The sequence below is a fragment of the Pteronotus mesoamericanus genome, unplaced genomic scaffold (assembly GCF_021234165.1).
Source record: "Pteronotus mesoamericanus isolate MK-2021 breed Mesoamerican mustached bat unplaced genomic scaffold, CSHL_Meso_final scaffold_21, whole genome shotgun sequence".
Classification (NCBI taxonomy): Eukaryota; Metazoa; Chordata; class Mammalia; order Chiroptera; family Mormoopidae; genus Pteronotus; species Pteronotus mesoamericanus.
In genome coordinates this window covers 24,323,118-24,345,921 of record NW_026555310.1, presented here as the reverse complement: position 1 = coordinate 24,345,921, position 22,804 = coordinate 24,323,118, and the positions used below count along the sequence as shown (strand labels likewise).

The window sequence follows — 22,804 nt, the reverse complement described above, 5'->3', positions numbered from 1 at the left end:
TGGAAATAGAAGCCTAAGATGCATCCTTATCACCTCCTCTCTTGGCTTTATATTCAGTTACTAAGTTCTGCAAGTTCCAGGGATTCTTTTCTCAAAGAATCTCTTGCAGCTCTTCCTTCCTGCTACTACCGGTGTTCAGATAAGTGGAAGTGCAAGGAGATAGACATAACTCATATCAATAGAAGTAGGTGTAGTTTCAAAGATCAAATTCAGTGTCATAATTTTTTATTGTTTATCATCAAAATAGTTATTTCAGGGTTTGAAAAAGAATGAAAAGGACATAATGCTGATTTTATTTATCAAAAGAGAAAATGGGTTCTAAGAATTAAAGAAAGATGAAAAATCCAATTAAAAAATGGCCGAAGGACCTGAAGAGACACTTCTCCAAGGAGGACATACACAGAGCCCAGAGACATATGAAAGGATGCTCAGCATCACTAGCCAATGAAGAGATGCAACTTAAAACCACAATGAGATACCACATCACACTGGTCAGATGGCCATGATAAACAAATCAACAAATGACAAGTGCTGGTGGGGATGTGGAGAAAAGGAAACCCTGGTGCACTGTTGGTGGGAATGCAGACTGGTGCAGCCACCGTGGAAAACAGTCTAGAATTTCCTCAAAAAATTAAAGATGAGACTGCCTTTTGATCCAGTGATCCCTCTGCTGGGATTATACCCTAAGACTCCTGAAACACCAATTCAAAAGAACTTATTAATCCTAATGTTCATATTAACAGTATTTACAATAGCCAAGTGCTAGAAACAACCCAAGTGCCCATCAGTAAATGAGTGGATCAAAAAACTGTGGTACATTTACACAATGGTAAACTACACAGCAAAAGGAAGAAAGAAAGAATTACCTTTCGCAGCAGCATGGATGGAACTGGAGAGCATTATGCTAAGTGAAATAAGCCAGATGGCAAAAGACAAATACCATATGATCTCACATATAAGTGAAACCTAATGAACAAAACAAATAAATGAACAAAATAGAATCAGAGACATGGAAATAAGGAACAAACTGACAGTGACAAGAGGGAGGAGGGAGGGGGGTAACAGGGAAAGAAGGGGAAGGGTCTAGTCAAAGAATATGTATAAATGGCCCATGGTAATAGACAACAGGGTGAGGCTGACTGAGGGACTGAGGGGAGGGGCTGGGCAGAGGAGGGCAATGGGGGGAAAAAATGGGACAACTGTAATTGAACAACAATAAAAAAAGAATTAAAGAAACACTGATTTAGACCTTTGTGGGGTCCCACACATTGTGTTAGACAGTCTAAACTGTTTCTCTACTCTCCCATGAACCATAGCCACTCTCAGCAATGCAATTATCTTACAAGAAATAAACAAAACTTGTCCTCTTCTTGAGAAGCTATAAAAATCCAATGGAAACCAAGGGACTGCTATGGAAGATCTAGTTGCCTGACCTCAGTCAGGCAAGACAATTACTCTCAATGGACCTTAGTCTCCTTACCTACAAAATGAGTGCAGATGATTAGACGAACCTCAACCAATATGAATTTAACACCTCTTCCCTACTCAAAAACCTTTAATGTACATACTATTTTCCATAGCTACTGAACAAATCACATCTTCTCAGTTAGGTATTTAAGACTACTATAATCTATCACAAATTGGTTTTACAACCTTTTTTTTTTCACTATTCCTGCCATAAACTCTCCAGTCTTGTCAGATTTTCTAGGTCACGATCACCTGAATATCTCTATCTTATTCCTATTACAGAGTCTTTGCTTATAACAGTTTTATCTCTGGGAACTTCCTGCCACTTACTTTTTTTCCAACACATACCCATGCATGTCTTACTTATATCTTAGGATTTAATTGACATCCAACCTTTCTGCAATTTTTCTGAACAAAAGTAATTTCCTGTACCAAAACTTTGTGTCATTATTTAATCCTCATAATGTAAGGCCTTGCATATTTAAGCATATCTTATTTCCCCCAATTGAGTTGTATGTGCCTCTAAAGCTAGGAATTTTTGTACTTCAGTGGCTTTCTAACAGTGTCTAATAGAATAGAATACCTATGGTCAATAATTAAGATTAATGAAAATTTGTATGTTAATTAGTCATGGAAAATGCATAAATACATAAAATGTATTTATAGAAAATTCAAAGCTGCATCACAAAAACCAAAATGACATATCCTGAGAAAGCTGGGAGAAATGTGATTCTATTTACATTTCTTAGTAACTTTTTCAAAATAGAAACTAATTCATCTTTTTTTTCAAATTTGAAAAGGCACTCTGCATTTTTTGATTCAAAAAGATGTTCAAGTGAAAGTGGTGGGGGGTAGGCAGAGACAAACGTATTTGAAAAAATAAATTAAAAAAATATGTTCAAATGAATAAACACATGAAAAGGAGAAATATTAAAGTCATTAATTTAGTCCAAGAAGTTATAATTATGCATTTATATTTCTTTCACTTTTGCTTAAAGTATATTTTTAAATGTATCTACACTTAGAAGTTAAACACTTATAGATATTTTAACTATATTTTTGGACTCAGAATTTATATCTAAAGATGTTCTTTTACTAGCTGTATTTATCAGCTCTCTAAAGGTTCACATTCCAGTCCTTTAAGTAGACATCTTAAAATTATCTTGCTTATTCATTTTATTAGCATTGTCTCTTCCCGTTATACTATAAACTCTATGGCCACAAGAATTTTGCTCACCAGGATCACTACTCTACTGCCACGTTTTGGTCACCACTGTATTATCAGGGTCTGTGTAGTTGCTTAGTGTCTGTCTGTTGAATAAGTAAACAAAATACTTGCATAAACCAGAGCAAGTCACTTTTTCTCTCTTAACCTCAACCATTGCATCTGAAAACAGATCAGTTTATTCCAGTATGTTTTAAACATGTGTTCCTTCAAATCAGGAAGTTCCTTGGTGCTATCTTGGAGTGTGAAAGACCAAAATCAACAGTGTATCTCATTCTTAGAGGACAATTTTTGGTGGTGGGGGGAGGGGTATCTGTTTTCCTAATGAGGATACATGTGGAAAGAAGAAGATGGTTCTAAGGAAGATTTTGTTTAAAAATGTATATTACTCTTACAATTAAAAGACACTTCTAAATAAGTTTATTTTCATAACTATTTCTGAAGTCCAACTCCCATTTTAAAGTTTACATTTCAAGGGTATTTTTATTGGGCAAATATTAAAAGAAATCATTCTTCTCTCCATTACTGTGCAAACTTTAACCTAGAAGATATAGCACATGTTTCTTATGAAAAGGCAAAATGCCCTTGTGTATCTGGGCCAGTCTAGCCATTTACACTGCATTGAAGTTTCCGATGTCAATTTCCATCTTATGCTTATGAATGCTATTTCTTTGCCTGCTCATCCAATTCAGATAAAACATTGACCACAGCAAGCCCAGCTATGTGGGTCAGTAGAAATAATATATCTAGTACAACTATTCAGTATATGTTGAGAAATCGAGGAAAATAATCAGATATAACATTGTTTTATTGATAATAATAATGATGACTTTAGAATGCCTGCTGAATCAATTACTTTATTGTTCTTACATTGGTGTCTTGACTTCAATTATTGCTCTTGATATTATTGTATGTTTGTTCTGTTATTTAAAGTAGTGGCTGTTTTGTCGATGCTTTTTATAATGACAAACAAACAAAGATATAACAAAGATACTAAACTTGAACATCCTTGAAATCGGACTTGTCTCGAACAAAGAAAGCTCCTTCATCATTCTTTTTGTTTCTACTTAACTGAGCATGCTGACTAAATAACATTTAAATAAAAAATATCTTTAATTTAGCAATTATTCTGATTGAGACAAGTTTAAGTTTTCCATCAAGTCATGTTTGAAAAAAACAATTTTGGTAAAATGAGCCACACTATAACTAAAAATATTTATGAAATCTAGAAAAATATGAGCTAGAATTCAAATATATTTCTAGGACTAGTAAGAACAAATACTATTATTATTTAGCAGATATTAATGTCAGACTTTCACTAGGTACATTCTTAAATTATATCACTTAATTCTCAGAGCAATTATTAGACACTATTGAGGCTCACAGATAAGTTAGAGGTCAGAAGTTACGAAGTAATTAAATGGCCCAACCATATTATGAACTCAGATATATCTGACTCCTTAACTTGTGTTTTCGCCTATATTTCAAGGCCTTCAAACTAAAATTACATCCTCTTAATTGATTACCATTGGTATTATCAATTCAAGAGAGAAATGGAGCCAAGAATAAGGTGCCCTGAAGCACCATTTATCACAGAGAAACAGTAGATTTGCCCTTGCTGGATTCTTTGTCTCTTTACACTTTCCCAGAATTCTTGGGAAAGGAAACAGGCAAAATCCTACAACAACTTACTCTCTCATCACCCTGTTTTCCCCATTTGTGAACATAAAAGTTATTACACTATAATCAGAAAAAACATTAAAATAAATCAGTTATTTTGCTCTGTTGTTAATCATAATCAAGAGGAATAGGAAAAATTAAAGCATAAATTAAAAGAAAATAAAAAGTTAAGCATTATTGAATTTGTCTCACATAAAATACTAATACAGAGGGGAAAACCCCTCCAAATATAGAGCATGTAAATAAGTATTTGCTTTATAATTCAAATTAGTAATTTTCAAGATCTGGCTAAGTAACTGTCATTTTCTATTTGAACAGTGGACTACTTGTTCTTTTTTTAAGTGTGTCTCAGAAAAAAAATGCTGACCTAATTAATTCCAAAGCAATTTCAGTTACCTGCCCTTTGAGCACTGTCATCCATTCTCCATTATGATTTCTGAGACAAAAAAATCTCAAAGGCTCCTGAAACTTTCCTTACAGGATAAATTATGAAAGGAGAGTCCCGCAAAACAGGGGTCCCCAACCCCTGATCCGAAACCCCTGTTAGCAACCAGGCCACAAGCAAACCTCTCCGGCTTGAGATGCGCCTCCGGCCCCCCGCCCCGCCCCGCCCCGGCACCCCCACCGCAACCTCCCTGCCATCCACAGCGGGAAAGCGAAGGAAGCGAAGCTCGCCTGAGCTCCACCGCGCCCCACTCAGCCCCCTCTTCCACGGTCTGTGGTGCTAAAAAGTTTGGAAACCGCTGCCGTAAAAAACTAAATAATTTGGTAGTCCAAAGTGGAAAAGACTTGTCTCTAAAGAGCACCATAACAAAAAATAACAATAGAGAGAAAAGTTAGACTATTTTAATTTTGATAGATACATATTTTTGTTCCTACTACAAATTGCTTACATCTTAAGACTAAATTTCAGGGTCTAACTTTTTGGCATCAAAATTATTGTTAGCAGTCTGTCTAAACAACTTACAACAAGGTTTGGGATATATTTTGAAATAAATGCTCTATTTAGTTACCTAAATAGATCCATTCTCCCACACAGACATGTTTTCTCTCATAAACGCTCATCTTTTTTCTTACATTTGTAAATTTTTCCCTCTGAGATGCAAGAAATTCCAATTTCAAATGATGTGACTTATCTAATAAAGCGGTTTATACTCCCAAATTACCGAACACTTATCTAATGTAATTTTATCAATGGTGAACTTTTCATTCTGACCATTTTTAAATAAGTTTATTTAATTATGCAATTTCTTTTGCTTATTAAAAATTCCTCCAATAATTTTCCCCGTGATCTGAGTACCCCAAGTCACCGTATGATGGAACACATCTGGTAACTTATTAGAATGTTTCATAATTCTCAAATATATAATAATATATAGGTTAATAAACATTTTAAATATATGTATATATGTATAATCTTCACTTTTGAGATTAGAAGAAGTAGAATGTAAAAATATAATTTAACAGGCTGCTATAATTCCATAATTATTGACAAATTAGTTTTAATCAAGATGGAGAAGAAGTAATTTTATGAAGACTGAATTTATAGTAACTCGTTTATTCAACAAATATCAACTGCTTTGTCTGTCAGAATCAGAAACTGGTAAGTCACAAGAGAGTGAAGTCATAATTCTGCCTTAAATAATTTAAAGTCTAGCAAAGAAAATTAAACAAATTTTTAAAACACAATAAAATAATGTTATAAGAATAAGGAATACAGGGAAGTACTTAACCGTTACTGGGAGATGCTGTGCACCTGTCCACGTGGAAAAATACAAGAAAGATTTTTTAGAAAATATGTTAATTAAGTTGCACATTAAAGGATAAACAAGTGTTGGCATAATGAAATCATCTTAGACACAGGGAATCAGGCTATTCAAAAGCACTGTAGCCTGGGAAAGCAGAGAACATTCAAGTTACTCTTAAGTATGGAATATGTTTGAAATGAACATACATTTGCATTCTTCATGTTTAAATGGAAGAGCATGAATGGGAATAACAAGATAAGACGAGGATATGGAGTAGCTAATCTATGATGTGCCCTCTATGATACACTAAGGTTTTTATATTTTATCCTGAAGAGTATATGGATTATTATCACTAGAACTGAATGTCATTAGGCTATGTAAAGAGGACAAATTGGAAATAAAAAAAAATGCAGGTGGTAGCAAAATCAATGCCAGTTGATTTCAGTAATACCTTCAGGGAATTAAGGCTTCAATTACATTCTGTCAGTGGGGGCAGAGAGAAGAAATTAGATGTGAGAACTATTTGGATGGTAAGAACAATAAGACATGGTAAGAAATTTGATTTTGGAGATGAAGGTGAGAGAACAATCACAGATGGCTGCCGCATTTTTAGGTAGTTTATTGGAAGACCAGTTATAAAGATAAGTAATTTAGGTAAAGAAGCAGATATTTGGGGAATTGTGATGAAATCAGTCCTGTTAAGGTTAAAATGCCTTGGGAAAATCCAAGAGTGATACCTTGTAGATAGACGAACATGTAGGTCTGGATCACACGCACACACACACACACAAAATGGAGTTCTAGTTTCTCTTCCTCTTCTTAATTGAATTAGCCCCTCCAAGGCTTATCTCCAAATATAGTCACATTAAGGGCTAGGGTTTCAACATATGATTCTGGAGGACACAATTCAGCCCATAACAGAAACAGTCTTGGTGATAAGACAGACATAATTTTCATGTATCAAAAATGAAAAGACTAAATTTGGAACTGCTAAATTACTTGTGCTGTCATACAGAGAGTATTGGAAAGAAAATATGCCTGGGATTCTCTCTATATTTATATGATGTAGTGGGCAGGGCAATTATCTCTGCATGGTAAATACAACCTGAACAACAACAACAGCATCATGTAATTCAACAGAAATGAATCTGAGTAGGTTGGGGAGGCCTCACAGAATGTCGTTTAAGTCTATACGGAATTTCCAAAAGGAACGGGGTTTAACGGTGCTAACTGACTTCAGGGGACATGTTATTGCATGACAATGAACAAGAATGTCCCAGAAATTTTCTCAGAACATCAAACACCAAGCCTTATGGATAATATCCCATGGAACCTGTAATATGCTCACAGAATAAATCATTCTATTTGTGACTCTGAAGAGTGAAGGGTGAAGCAGCCACTCCAGCTACGAGCTGAAAGTGAGGTTCCAAGGAAACCAGGTATTTCAAAGCCAGCTTTGCCTTACACCTATTAATCTGCCTCTCTGGCTGTGTTCAAACATATGGATTGTTCGCTGCACAATGTGATGATTATCCAGCTTTCCCCAGAGGGCTGTGCAAGAACAAAAGGCTGAGGGGTAAAGAGTATTTTTATTATTAGGTTGCTATTCCTATGAAACATTCATATAGCAAAAGAATTGCCTTGTGTTAAAAAAAATATTTTGTTGAGGAAACTATGAAAAAGATGCTTACACTGCCTTCAAAGTAATGCTATGTGTATCCAGGGGAAAAAAAGAAAAAGAAGAAAAAAGGCTGAGTTAGAAAATTCAGTTCAGAACCATATTTTTAAAGAGAAAGTAAGGGAAAATATAGACATCTATTGGACTAATTCAAAATTCCACAAGTGTAGATTTGAGCATTAATTATATGTCAAGCAGAATTTATTGTATTACGGCTCATATGGTGATGTTAGTGACTCTCCATTTTTCTTTTGCCACAAACTGAAATTATTTGGAACCACAGGCCCAATTAAGATGGGTAGCTCAAGGTACATCTGTTGTGTGTGCACAGTTCAGCAAGATTCTCAGGCTCCTAATGCAATCAGGACATTACTTTCAATTCAGGGTGTTTTCCTTCCACTTTCCTAATCCCATCCAGAATTAGCACTTATTTAAATAAAACATAGAAAGCCAGACCCTTCAAAATTGTGGTGGTCTCACTTTTCTAAAGTGAGAGAGGTTTGATAAAAGGTGAGTGAGGTGTGTGATTTGCATTATCAAAGCAGATTTCACATATTTTATTCTTTTTGTAAGTGAGGTAAGGGAGGGACAAGTATTCCTGCTTATAAATATTCCACACAAAAATATAGTTAGGTTAACAATATTCTCGTCTTTAAAAATTCAAAAATATTAAAAGAAAAAGGATGTATTATTGGCACATTTTGGCGGGGATTATTCAGGGAGTTTATAGGTAGCGGGACCAAATGAAATTAGGAACTTTGAAAAAAAAAAAGAAGACAATCTGGAGAATATGAGATTTCTAAGGGTTAGGACACAGGAAGCAAGAGAAAGAGCTTACAGAAAAATATAGTAAGAAAGTGGGGAAAAGGATGCTTAGGTTGTATATTAGTCACGAACTGAGACATCAGCTGGTCCCTGTGTTGGGATTTCAGGAGGTGGTACAGCATGATGGTAAAGAGCAAGGGCTTTGGAGACAGAAAACTTAAATTGAATCCCTGGTCCACTGATTGGGTGACTTTGGGCAAGTTACTCAATTGTTTTTTTTTAAGATTTTATTTATTTATTTTTAGAGCGAGGAAGGGAGGGAGAGAGAGAAGGAGAGAAACCTCAATGTGTGGTTGCATTTCGCATGCCCCCTGCTGGGGAGCTGGCCTGCACCCTAGGCGTGTGCCCTGCCTACACTGGAAATTGAATCAGTGACCCTTTGATTTGCAGGCTGGTGCTCAGTCCACTGAGCCACACCAGCCAGGGAGAGTTACTCAATCTTTATAAACCATAATATCCTCACCTGAAAAATGAAAGGAATCATATTACCTGGAACAAATGTGAGGATTACCTAGCACAGTTATGTAAAATGCCTTTAAAATGCCTAGCATAGACAATTGCTTGATAAATTAATTAAGGATTAATATCACAGAGCCCTAGAGATGGGAGGTAGCTTACCAAACTGCACAAACTCCAACATTTTACAGAGTAGGCACATAAAAAGCTAAAGTATTAAATTCCATGCCAGAGGTGATACAAGTAGACAATTACCATTTAAATTAGATTTTAATGATTTTTAGGACAGTTTTAATAAGCTCAGCCTGCAAAAAAATAATAATAATAAAAATAATAATAATAGTAACATCACGGACGGTGTGCCTTAAGTGACAGGAATTTTTTTCTTGCAGTCCTGGAGGCTGGAAAGTCCGAGATCGAGGGACTGTCAATTCCACTGCCTCCGGAGGGCCCTCTTCCTGGCTTGTAGACTGACACTGGTTGCCTTCTCGCTGTGTCCTCACAAGGCCAGAGAGAGCAGAGAGCTCCAATCTCTTGGCATTAATCCCATGATGCAGACCCCACTCTCATGACCTCATCTAAATGTTATCACATCCCAAAGGTCCCACCTCCAAATATCATTATATTGAGGTCAGGGCTTAAGATATACATTTAGGGGGAATGCAAACAGTCAGCCCATTATGGACATACAGATCTGTGAGAAGAGCCTGGAACAGTGGTTAAGAATTCTGGGTTCTAGTCATAGGACCTTAGTCCCTTCATCCTTCAGTTCATCACCTAATACATGTGGGAGAGATAGTCTCCAGTGTTGTGCAGTTCCATGCTCATGTAATACTCTTTTCCGAGAATATGAGTGCAATTTATAGTGAGAAACATTTCTGGTTGGAGTAAGAAAGACAAGGATGAGTGGGGAGCCCATGACGCACAGCAGGAGAGAGCAGAGCTAAGTGGAGTTTTTGGTGAAGGAAGAACAGGAGCAGAGGGATTCTTGTGGATCAGATAAGGAGGAAACGAGAATGTGAGAAAAGGGGAGTGCAATATAAGAGGGCCTCACAGACCGCCGTCTCTCCCGATGTGTACCCAAGGCTAGAAGTCCACCTGTTTTGTTTCGCTTCAGGTTTAATAAGCACTTATGGAATATAATAGTGGGTTTGAGAGGGGCCACTAACAGCTATGCACAGTTTGGTGCTTAATTGAGGAGAATAATTTGAATACCATATAAAGCAGTGAATATATTGTAGAATGAGAGGAGTTTCTGTCCTTAGGTCACATTATTCACTATATTTAACATATGAACACACAAAAACATGTGAGTGGACTGGAAGGAGTTTTATTTGTTTACCTGGAACTCTCAAGTTGACCTTGCTCTTCAGCAAGATTAGTGGAAAGGGCTCTGATTCATTATTGCAAATTCAGGAATCTATTCAGTGGAACTTACCTGCTCAGCATAGTTTATTTATTTTTCCTTTCATAGCTGCCAGCTAATTCTAAGACAGCATCATTGTGTATAGCAGTAATCCTGATTACAAGTGTTTACACAAACTGGTTACCATCTATGGCTAATTTTCCTTCAGAAAAATACCATTTAAGCATACAATTGAATGTGTGACTGGTCATATCTATTACAGATTTTGTTTAAATATATGAGAAACTATTAATTATGATAGTAACTACATACCTATATGTCCATATATATGCAGTGTTAATAACCTACTACTAAAGAAACAAGTTGAATTTCTTGAACACAATTCTGTGCTCAGCAATGATCATCCATAAATGAAGCCAAACTCTGCTCTATGTTAATGAAGGACACTACTCTACAAGAGAAGTGAGTGGAGACAGAAGACAAAGAAAAGCGAGGAAAAAATCTCAGCCAACGCTCTTAAGAATTTTGGTGCAAGATCCTTCAGTTCTCATTCCACATTTTGAGGCTTTTCCCTTATGCAGTGCAAGGAGTGCATTTCCTGGAGTTGTATTTCTTTGTTCACTGACTTTTAGTTTTTGAACTGTCTCAACTAGTTTTCTTTAAGCTGGTTGAGCTTGGTAGGTTTCCAATAAAAGTTTTATTTTTATTATTTTTAAAATACCACCTTCACATTTCATAATTAAAACCAAAGTAGATTCCATAGTTTCCTGGTCAGTCTTAGGTATCAGACAACTCCCACCTGATCTGTCCAATTGAAAACTTCATTCTCTCCCCCTGTTTGACACATGACCTCCTCCCCATTCTCCGGCACCTGCTGAGTTTTAGCTTCGGAAAACTGCCGCTGGTAGAAGGTACGATCTGCTGTTTCACTCTTCTTCTCCTCTCTCTTTTCTAGTACTAACTTCTTTTGACTTTGGAGTAAGGAGAAAAGAGAGATAAATGACCCTCACATTTGGTGTGGCAGACAGTTGTAATTCTCTGTCCCTGGTCTCTGATTTTTCCATCAAGGACAGCTGTGGGTTCATTGTCAAAGCTAGTGACAACATGTGGGTATCTTCTGACTTTGGCTCAACTCCTTCCTATGTAAGGAGTGGATCACATATAACTGTCTCCCGTATGTTTATATGAACCTTGAGAAACTCACACATCCTTACTTTGCCAAACAGCTGGGGTGCAGGAATGCAGGCTTTCCTTTGCTATCTCTTCTCTTCAGCTTGCGTTTGCACCATCTCCCTATTCACATAAGCCCAGGTAAATCAACAAATCCTCTTTCACAGTAGAAATCTAACCTGGGAATGAGGCAACAGTCTCCTGTTCTGGCACACACTCAAATATATATCCCTCTTTGAGCTTCCCTCCTCACTGAACTTTACAAGGAGAAGTCGGCAGGTGAGGAACCACTCTGTTCCTCATGAGGCTGATGACTGATGACTGTCAAACGCCTGTTTCCTTCAATTGCACCTGCAAATATACACACTAAACTCCATTGGAGAGATAATGCTTAGTGTACTATGGCCTGTTAGGCCATCTCCCAAGAAGGCTTGAAGAGTTGAACTCCATTGTTTCTTAAAATACCTGTTGTTTCTTTACTTTAATCTTGAGTTTTAGTAGCTAACTCCAGGGCAAAAAGGGAAGTTCCACTCAACATGCTGGTATAGATGCTCCTTATCTGAAGCCATTGGTTGGTCCCCTCCTATTCAGCCACAGCTGTTGTCTAGCTGTTAGCATTAGAGCAGAGCTCTTAGTTTCCCAGAGCAGCTGCACATATTGCCTCCATCACTGCCCTCAGCCATCAGGCCTTTGTATAGTCCTTTGTTATGGAAGCCCTAAAAAATTCTTGCCATTGCCCTATTGTACTCATTAGTACAACAGTTTTACTCAGAAAGAATCTCTATTAGATATTCAAACACTTGGCTGGACAAAGCAACAGATGGTACATAGGCCTATTCACACTTTTAAATGAGTCGAAAAGTATGTTAGTAGTAATAAAATAACAATAATATTTCAGAATTGTAACAGAATATATAATTCCAAAATGAGCCAGATCAAATCATTTTTGAAATACCCTTTGGGGCTGTTATGGTCCATAAAAGAAAGCCATTTTTATTACTTTTATAGTTCTTTGATCTGAAATAGTATACTCAGATTGATCACTCATCTAATTCACCAGACTTACATCCAGATGACTTTTGTTTATTTTCAGTAACGAGGTTTGTCTAACAATATCCTCAGGAATAACACTGAGGATGTTTTAAAAAAAATATGCTCCATATTCTAAAGGCAATGCATACAAATGAGTGAAAACAAAGACAAAGAAAAGAAAGAAAGAAAACAAGAATATGAAACTTGACATTTTTATTAGCTCTTAGCATAGCAACAAATAGCCTCAAAGTTTCAGTGGCTTACAACAACAATTTATTTTTCACTGATGCTGCACATGGGTTGCAGACTTGGCGTGGCTCCACTGGACTCCACACAGCAATGCTCAGCTCTGCTCCACATTGTCTTTGCGTTCCAGGGCTGAGGGAGCAGCCCCCAGCTGGAGCTGTTCTCATGGCAGAAAGCAGAAGTACAAGGGGCCAAACCAATCCATCATAGCACACTCAAATCATCTGCACATACATTTCATCCAGTCACCTCCGACTGGCCAAAGAAAATCACGTGGCCAACGCTAACCAAAGGTGGAGCAGTAGACTCTGCCTATGGGAAGGCACTGGAAGTCACCTAGCCAAGAATGTGGGCGTATAATCTTTTTCAGAGAAGAGAACACAGAGTTGGGAATACTAATAAAAACTAAAACATGGTATGAGTACAATGGAAACATCATAAATATGAATATAATATAACATTCCAAGAGACTACTTCAAAAGTAGTAATAAATATAACAGATAAATATTAGATGTATAAATTGTGGTATAAAGATAAAATTAAGTCAGTTACATACCATATGGGCTCCTCTCATATAATTGTTTTGTAAAATTATGTACAATCTCAAGAGTATGAATTTCTGAATATTTTCTGAATTTATTCCCTTTTAATAGTTTTATATTTAAAGTTGTTACAAAATGGTTTATTGACAAATATATATTGCAAAATAACTATTGATTGCATTGTCAGTGGAAATCAGGCTTTTCCATGAGATGGCAAGGAAAATGTTCCAAGGACCCACACAAGGGAGATTGTGGGGTGGCAAGATTTATTAGGGTGGAAATCTGCTCCTGGGTTTCTATTTTAGGCTTCCCCTGTGTCTAATCTCCCTCTGTCCCACCGTGAAAAAAGTCCAACCACGTCTTCAGCAAAGCCAAAACAAAAGCCAGTGTCCAGAGATTCTGATTCGTATTAAAGCTTAGTCCTTTGGAGTCCACGCAGCTGCTGCAGGCTCCAGTAGCTCCTAGGTTTGCACAGCCGTGAGCTCAAGAGATGGCATGCAACCACTCAGGTAATTGCGTTACCGGGAGTCGGGAGAAGGAGAGATCAAGGGTGGGGGGCGTTTCTCTGTTCCCCTGGGTCATATTAGATTGGGTTTGGAATGGACCAGGTGCTTTTTTAAAAGAACCAATCAACTTCCCAAGCTTTAGTGGGCTTTTTGATGGGTCCGCCCCCTAGCCAACCCATTGTTCCCCAGGCTAGACCGACAGGCCTCCACAGTCAAGTGCTTCTCCCTTTTTCCTGCAGCAACCTACCACAGGAGTGGGGAAGACAGGGGTGTTAATCCCCTTGGAGCACAATGCTGTGGTCCTGTAGAGAGCGAAAAGCTGTAGCTTCCTGGTGAAGTAAACAGGCTCATGTTCTCCAGTTTGTTAAGCTCACTGTCTAATTCCCTTTGCTTCCCTTTCTTCTATTAATACCTAGTTAAGTACCTATGGTAACAATTGTAAATTACATATCTGCAGTCTTGGCCCATATAATAATTCGTAAGTGCAAAATTTAACAGAAGTTCAGTGCTCTATATCTGAAAGACCAAATCACTATTCTAAGAATGAAGAAGTCATAGAAAACAGTTATCTTTACAAGCAGTATAAGATGTATCAAGTTTAGGAAAATATTAAATCAATTGCAACCACTGAGAAATAAAGTTGTAAAAGCTAAAGAAATCCATACTTTTTACTTCTTTACACACTATTGAAATCTTGAAATTACTAATTCCATATCAAGTATTGAATTTCAGCCTTTATGTGGTCCGGAATTGTAAATACACTTGAAGAAATCACATCCTAGAATCTACCTGTGTTTAAAAACTATTCTACTGTGCTGTACACCTTGCCCCCCATAAAGTAGCAAAAAACCCAGGTAATGGGAAGGAGAGAACCTGGAGTGACCTGAAATCACTCATCTTTTTGTGTAGTTCACTTTTCTTCTGCTCCTGGATGATGTTATTCATCTTCAGTCACAGGAAATATACAAGCAGGTAAAAATTTGAGACAGCCCCTGAGATGTGGGATATTGTGCTACTGAGAACTAGAATTTAGACCTCCACTAAAGGGAGTTATGAGGCAAGGAGGGTTAGGATAGTGTGATTACTCAGTTCTGTCCTGCTGGTAGACTGATGAAATGAGAATGAACTGTACTTTTCCTGTAGCTCTAGCAAGTCACTCACCATGGGACCACAGCAAAGATGAAATAGAGAAATGTTCTAATTTCCAAGAAAAATCTCCATTTCATGCTAGCTGAGGTTTGTGACAATGTTAGGTCTCTCTGAGTCTACCACAATACCCTTAACTTGGGTAAATACCTTCATGATATCCTATAACAAATGTGTTGAATCACCCGGGTTATACTTTCTTCTCTTTTTGCTTACTGCCTCTCATACTAATACTGTCAAAACCTTTAATCAGCTAGGTTTTATGCATTTACCCTCATTTTAATGTTGTCATTACTTACAGTCTATATGGCATGTACGAAATAGTGTCAAATCAAATTATGCCTGGATCTCGCAGAAAGTAGGATGTGTCTTGGGCCTTTTGAGATTTACCTCTCAGCTTGTAAACAGTAACATTGCCTGCATCTTACAAGCTTAATTACTCAACACCAAAGCTTATTTGATACTTCTCAGTCCCTTGACTTTAACTTAAAGAATTTACTTAGCATAAACAATACAGTTTCTCCCAGGTGACAACATATTTTGAAAAGGATTTCTATAATGCACAAGGGAGAGTGGCCAACACTTTTCTACAGTCTTAGAGGCAATGGGTAAAAACTACGGAATGAGGTGTTGACCACTTCCTCTTGTGAAGATAATTGATACGGAACTGAATGACTGTCCTTTCAAAACTGCGTGGTCAACTTTCTCTGAAGTTGCTTAAAATTAAAGAATGTGTTCATTTCTCTTGCTAGTAAAAGTGACTGTGCCTCTCATATCATATTCAAAACTCTATAATTTCAATTCTGCAAACTGTAAAAACAGACCCTTCACAAAGTTGGGTAAAAAGCCACAGAGCTCAAGCCAGAATTCTCCAGACCATGTCATCTTGCAGTGATGTGGCATTTGAATGAGGCACATTCTACTAGGAAAATAATCACAATGGAATACACTCAGTTTTTTTGCTTTTATATTTTTTTAGCACGCAGTCACATATGGTCTCTGCAAATCTCCAAGCTCTTTTATTGTGAGCAAGAAATCAAACTGGGTTTTTCCTCCTTGAATTAGCTGCTCATGAGAGAAGCAAATACATTTCTTATACAATAAGAATTAAAGGTGTTATCAATATAAATTATATAATTCCTACATTCCCTATAACCCTAACTTAAATATATATCTTTTCTTTAAGTATTTTAGTAAAATAGTTGACTTCTGTGCAGAATAACTTTTTCTTTCAGCATATGTATAGCAGTTAGGTAGTGATAGAGTTATACATATTTACTAGAACAGGTGAAAAATATCTTTAAAAACAAGTGACTCGATATTACAAAATGTATAACAATTCTGGCAAGGGTTTGCTATGGAATATAGAAATACTCTACCAATCAGCTGCTTGTCTCACTGAAACTCAAGTAGACTGTAACATGGTATATTATCAAAACCCTCAAAATGCTATGAAAATCTGAGAGGTATACAATTCTACATAAAATATTTGAAGTTTTATTTGTTCATGCTTGCATTTGCAGCTTTCCAATTCATACACAAACAACACTCAGTCTCTTAGAGCCTCCAAATAATGACATGATTCACTTGTTATATGTGTGACATTTCAAAATTTCACGAAAGAGGTAGGCAGGTAAGCTTTTTATTGTTTAGTATCATTCTTAGGTTGAAAATACATCTTTAGCTCCTTGAATTTTTTTAATGCTTTCCAGAAGTAAAGAAGAACTATTACTCCACTCAAAGTTTATATTTCTTGGGTGAAATTAAAAGAGGTGCTAGAAGATAAGTTGGCCTCATAACAAGGACAAGGAGGCAAGACTCACCCTTCCCCCCAACAAAATGCACTCATTCAAGTAATTTTTTCAACTTGAACGTGTAGGAACAGAAATCATAAAAGTAATGTATTTGTTAGTGTCTGTAACATAGTATTTGTTGGGCAGAGATGCAAAATTAAGAATGCAGAATGAAACTCATCTATGTATTCTTTGGCTGCTATGCATTTAATCTTATTTTCATATTTCATCCTCACAATAATTTTCTTCTAGTGCCTTGAATGCTAATATTTTTCAGGGGGGGAGAAAACTAGACACCAGTTAAGATTAAAAGACTCAATCAGAGAGAGGTTAATATTTAAAGGAATTTGGGGTTTTTTTCTATTTTAGTGTTTTACTGCATGATAGCAAGTAAAGTTTAAGCACATGGGAATTAATTTCAAGACAATAGAAATTGTCACTTGGAAAACAGAGTATTCAAATATTTGTCATTGTTCCATTATCTAGCAAAGTGTTCCTAAATTTTTTTATATTCTGTGCCTCCCATGTCTGCAACGTGAGCAAAATACCAGGCAGTGACAGAAGCTGGCTTGGGGAAATTGTGAGATACAGATGAATTAATGTTTTTTGACTGAATAGTTATACATTGTGCTAAGCCTGCTCAAATGCATTAGCTCAATCTATGTTCTATATAGCTCTGTAGAGTCGAAGTTATTGCTTTATTTTACAGCCTTGTTAAGTAACTGGCCTAAGTTACTTTCATGTTGTAGGGCTGGGACTTGAATCCAAAAATGCCAGAAAATAAAAACCATGATTTTGCCTTTACAGTATCTTCCTCTAGGTAATCAAGGGGAGGTGCTGTCAGAAAGAGTATTATAAAGATATATGACAGTATAGAAACATCTTTTTTTAATTTTAAAATTATTTTTTTCAGTGCCATTTAATCTTTTTAAATTTTTATTGAATATTGAAATGATATTGGTTAATAAAGTCTTGTGGGTTTCTAGTGTATAATTCTATAATACATCATCTGTATATTGCATTGTGTGTTCACCACCCTGAGTCAAAATAAATTAACAAATAAAATAGAAACAGACTTGTAGATACAGAAAACAGACTGACAAGTGTTGGAGGGGAGGGAGGTTGGGGAACCAGATGAAAAAGGTGAAGGAATTAAGCAAAGAAAAAAAGAGTCACAGATGCAGACAGTAGTACGGTGATTACCAGCAGGAAAGGGGGCAGGGAGAAGCAGAAGGAGGTAAAGAGGGATTAATGGTGATGCTGTGGGGCATTATCTTTTGAAGAAAAGCAGAAAAGGACTGGGGTTGATTGTTGAGCTGCAATATCGCACAGTCACTTATAAGTACTATTTCTAAAATTCTTTGTTCATATTTTAAGAAGTCAAAATATGCTGTTAAGATAAGTATTTGTTATAGGATAAAGAAGCCTGAAAGAAGAAAAAGTGTGTTATGAATTGAAATGAGAAAGTGCAGTTCTCTTATTGATTCTTCACTTTTGTAATCTCATTAGCTATCAGATGAAACTTGATGACTGCCAACAAATAAACAACATTTCTCCCCTTCTGGGCTGTTAAACTGCCCAAAGCCACCAAATACAGATTAGTCTGCAGTGTGCTTATTTTTCCTGGCGAGGAGGTTAAAAAATCAGCTTTAGATACAAGAATTCTTTTTCTCTTTTTCCTTCAGGCTGCTAAAGGATGCACAGAATGAAGCTTATTTTAAAAGCTGGTATCAGAAGCTGTTGGCTGCTCTCCAATTCTGTGCAGGGAAAGCCTTGAGTGATGAGTTTTCCAAAGAGATGAAACTTATCAAAATTCTGGGAGACGTTGGGGAAAAAGTCAAGTTGGCTAGTGACCCTCAGAGACAGGTTTGTTGAGAAATCAATCTTCATGTAGTGAAGCATTTTGTTTTTAATCTTTGGTTCAATTAAGTTTTAATTTCATAGCTTAGAAAGCAAACTCCTTGAACGTACGTAAGTATAGGACACAAATCGATTATTTAATCAAGTTTTTTTTTTTCATTTCACTATCCTGAAGTTAATGATAATGTCTATTACCAGGACATGGCTTTTTGATCTAAGTAGCCATGTAGCATAAAGACAGCATCTGACAAAAGAGGCCAACGTAATGTAAAGGCAGTTTGATAAAAAGAGCAGATGAAGTAATTCCTCAAAATGGCTGCACAACTCAGGCACGTAGCAAAAGTACACAAGGGGACTTTTTAGGGGACCCTTGTCCAAGGTATAAATCTAGATTTAGATTTTTCTAACATCACAATAATCAAGGTCACATTTTAAAAGATTTTTGCCAAAACAAAATTAATTGAGAAATATATAGTTGTGTGGAATGTAATATTTTTACAAAAGATCCATGATAGTCAAAATATCATGCCTCTGTTATCACTGATTATAATAATGGACTTGGCTATTCCTTTTATGGATCTGAAAAAACACTTGCTCTTTTTAATTATCTGCATCATTAGTTCCCTTCAGTGGCATAGACCATTAAATAGGTTCTCTTAAGTTCAATATTTTCAATGCAGGGAGATAGTAGATATCCATTCATTGAATTTAGAACCTCATTCAATAACAATTAAGTACTTACTTTAGACGAGGAGTTAAGGATAGAAAGATGACCAAAACATGAATCTTGTCCTCAGAGAAGCTCATAGCTTCTCCCCACCCTCTGTTTAAAATCAGCAAGCATTTTCAACAAAATATGAAAATAAGTAACAGGTAAAGTTTCCCAGAATTCTTTTCCAGCCCAATATTTTTCCTCCTGAAATTCACTTGATTTGGTAGAAATAACAGAAGCTATGTAACTTCAGCTACTTAGGAGATAAACACATAGAAATTATTTTTAAATGGGAAACATATAATCCCTTGGTTGCACCGAGAAACCTTAAGGCACATAACATTATGGGCAATGAAAAAAAAATGATTCATCCTTATTACCGCAAACTCACTATTTTTAAGATAGTCAAAAAGTTGAAAGCAAATAAAATAAATTAGTTTAAAATTTATGTATAGGTTTGGTCATTATTATGTTACAAAACTCCTCATATATTTAAGATGCACACTATAGTTAAATAATTCTTATACCTTTTTGACCATTTGCATAATGTTTCAGAGTGATATTGACATTTTTCTCTCAAATAAATGTATTTATTTTACCTTGATTGGCTGATTTTGTGATGACACCTTTTCACATGGCAACAGGAAAGAAAAAAAAGAAAGAAATAGGAGAAGCATTTATAATTTTTCACAATTTAAGTTACTGGTTATTATTTTTTAATTTTTTTAAAACATGCTCATTAAACCTAACTCTATGAAATGAAAAAATTTTAATTAAATGAAGAGAGCAGAGATTTTCCTCCATAATATTCTTGAGGGAAATCCAGGTATAGATGAGACAAAGGAGGACAGAAAGGGTGCGATAGGAAAATTTCACCTCATTTCTCCACCTTGCTCTTCTGGATTCTGGGAGCAGTAGATTCTATTCTTTGTCAATGAGCCAGGATGAAGATCTAAGACACTTTTGAAGGTTAATTGAGAGTTATTAATGTGACATCCTCATTTTTAGAATTGAGCTTAAAAAGTTTTCAAAAGTAGACTAAAATGAGCTTTCTTATTTTTGAATTATTATTGTTTTCCCCTCTTTTTGTCAGGGGATACACAGTTCTAAAGGTGTTGTTTGTGGGCTCAGACCTTCCACGAGTACTAAGGGAGAGGTCTGTGGAAGGAAGTCAAGTATCAGCAATATACTCATTGACATTTAGTAAACTATTTATACATACTGCTGTTTCTGACGATTACCAATTGTCTGCAATTATAATTTTTGTTACAACTGCCCATAATATATGTAAACTTTTTCTGAAATGTATCATTACTATTAAGTGTAAATCTTGAGAGTTACAAAATAAGATTTCAGAATTATCAGAAATGAATCCTGTTAATACTTAAAGCCAGAACTGGAAGTTGGCGGGCCACGATCAAGTCTAACCCATCATGTTGTGTTTGAACAGAAGAGTGCTTTATTTTGGTTTTACTTTTAATTGAATTTAAAGTCCTTTAGAAAGGTCATGCACTAATTAATTCTCCATTTTTTCCCCAGCACTCTCTATTGTCTTTAGCCTGTTGCCTTCTCAAATGTGGCTACATAGCCTATCTGACCCTGAAGCATCCAAGTGTGCAACCCCTAAATTAAAGAGTCCTTTAATCAATACAAGAAAATTATAACTTGAAGAAATAGTCAAGTTCTTTACAGTTTATGAAAATGCTTTTTCTTATGATTTATCACAGGAGGTACTGAAGAAAGAGATTGGCAGACTACAAGAATTCTTTCAGTATGTAAATACCTGTCACCTTCCTCTGAACCCTGCCCTCTGTATAAAGGGGATTGATCATGATGTAAGTGAGTTTATTCAGTAGATAAGTTGAATATTTTTGTTCTGTATTGTTTAGTTCACTGTATGTTTTTGAAATGGCCAAAATCAATTTATAAAATCGTATTGCAATTTTATAAAGAAACAAGTAATTCAAACCGTGTGCTTTATTTGATGTACTGTGAACAGTTGGGATCATATTAGCCTCATCAGACGGTTTGTTGGTTTAGAAACTAACATCATCAGTTCAGTGAAAAAACAAAGAAAGAAAGAAAGATACTTCTCACTGAATTGATTTCACAATCTACTCAAAATGGTTGATTTGATGATTCCAAGCAGGCTGAGTTTAATTTCATGCTTATTTAGATTATGTGCATACTTGTGTCTAGTACACTAATATAGCATTGACCACAACATCTCCACTTTGATTCAATTTAAAATTGATTTATGCTCATGTGTCAGTGTGCCATATAATATATTTTGTGATTTTTACTAATGCCTGAAAACTCCTTCCTGGTGTTGTCACATTCTCAAACCCTTTCCCTTCTAAGCCTCTGTCAGCCTCCCTTCTTTGACTTAGAATCATCTTTTCTCCTTTGTTCTCCATGAGCCTTATTCTTCTTCTCAAAAGCACAAGAGTAGAGCCACAAATAGAAGGATTGATAAGTGAAATTTAAAAGGATTGATAAGAGGTTAAACTCATGTATGAACAAAAAAAAAAGTTAACTAAATTTAAAAGGCAATCGAGAAAACAAATCCTTGCCCCAACTGGTGTGGCTCAGTGGATTGAGTACAAGACTGCGAGGCAAAGGTCACTGGTTTGATTCCCAGTCAGGGCACATGCCTGGGTTGTGGGCCAGGTTCCCAGGGTAGGGGTGGGAGGTAGGCATGAGAGGTAACCATTGGTGTTTCTTTTTCCCTCTGTCTCCCTCCTTTCCCCTCTCTCTAAAAAAAATAAAAACAAATAAATAAAAATCTTTATAACAAAAGAAAACAAATCCAATAATTAGGAGAAAAAGTAAACCTTTATTAGTAAGAATATAAAAAGCTTTACTAAAAACTTAATACTATATCACCTTTATAACTTTGTTGTTGCAAAGGCACTCTACAAACTCTCCTATTGTGCTCCATTAACATATTTTGAAAAAAGAATAAGACATCAATTCTATAAATTGAGTTATGTGTCTATTTGGACTAAAATCCAAATCATCACTAATTTTGTAAAATTTTTTAATTGTTAATAAAAAAATCATGTAATTTTTTAATTGTTAGCAGTGAATCTGATTAATGCTGAAGATATATGGAAACTCAGCATTTCAAAGACACAGTATCTTAAAGTAATAAGAACAATATGGATCCCTGAGTCCAGATGTTGGCTCTTTTGTTTCTGCTTTCTTGATTTGTTGTTGGTTAAGGAGACAATTTTTTTCAATTAAAATTACATAAGAGTTTTGGATCGTGCTTTTGGGAATGTGGAGTGCTAGCACTAATGATCGGCTGCTGTGAGTATCCAGGTGAGCTGGCCAGACCTAGGGTCACAGC

The 22,804-nt window shown here is 36.0% G+C and overlaps 1 protein-coding gene across 1 annotated transcript in view; it reads left to right on the top strand.

Annotated features, from left to right (window-relative positions):
- Window positions 1-22,804, top strand: part of PIK3C2G (phosphatidylinositol-4-phosphate 3-kinase catalytic subunit type 2 gamma) — a 272,580-nt gene that overhangs the window by 150,987 nt on the left and 98,789 nt on the right. Inside the window, exons 20-21 of the mRNA XM_054591390.1 lie at window positions 18,566-18,746; window positions 21,180-21,287. Coding sequence (XP_054447365.1) covers window positions 18,566-18,746; window positions 21,180-21,287 — 289 coding nt within the window. The remainder of the gene's footprint in view (window positions 1-18,565; window positions 18,747-21,179; window positions 21,288-22,804) is intronic.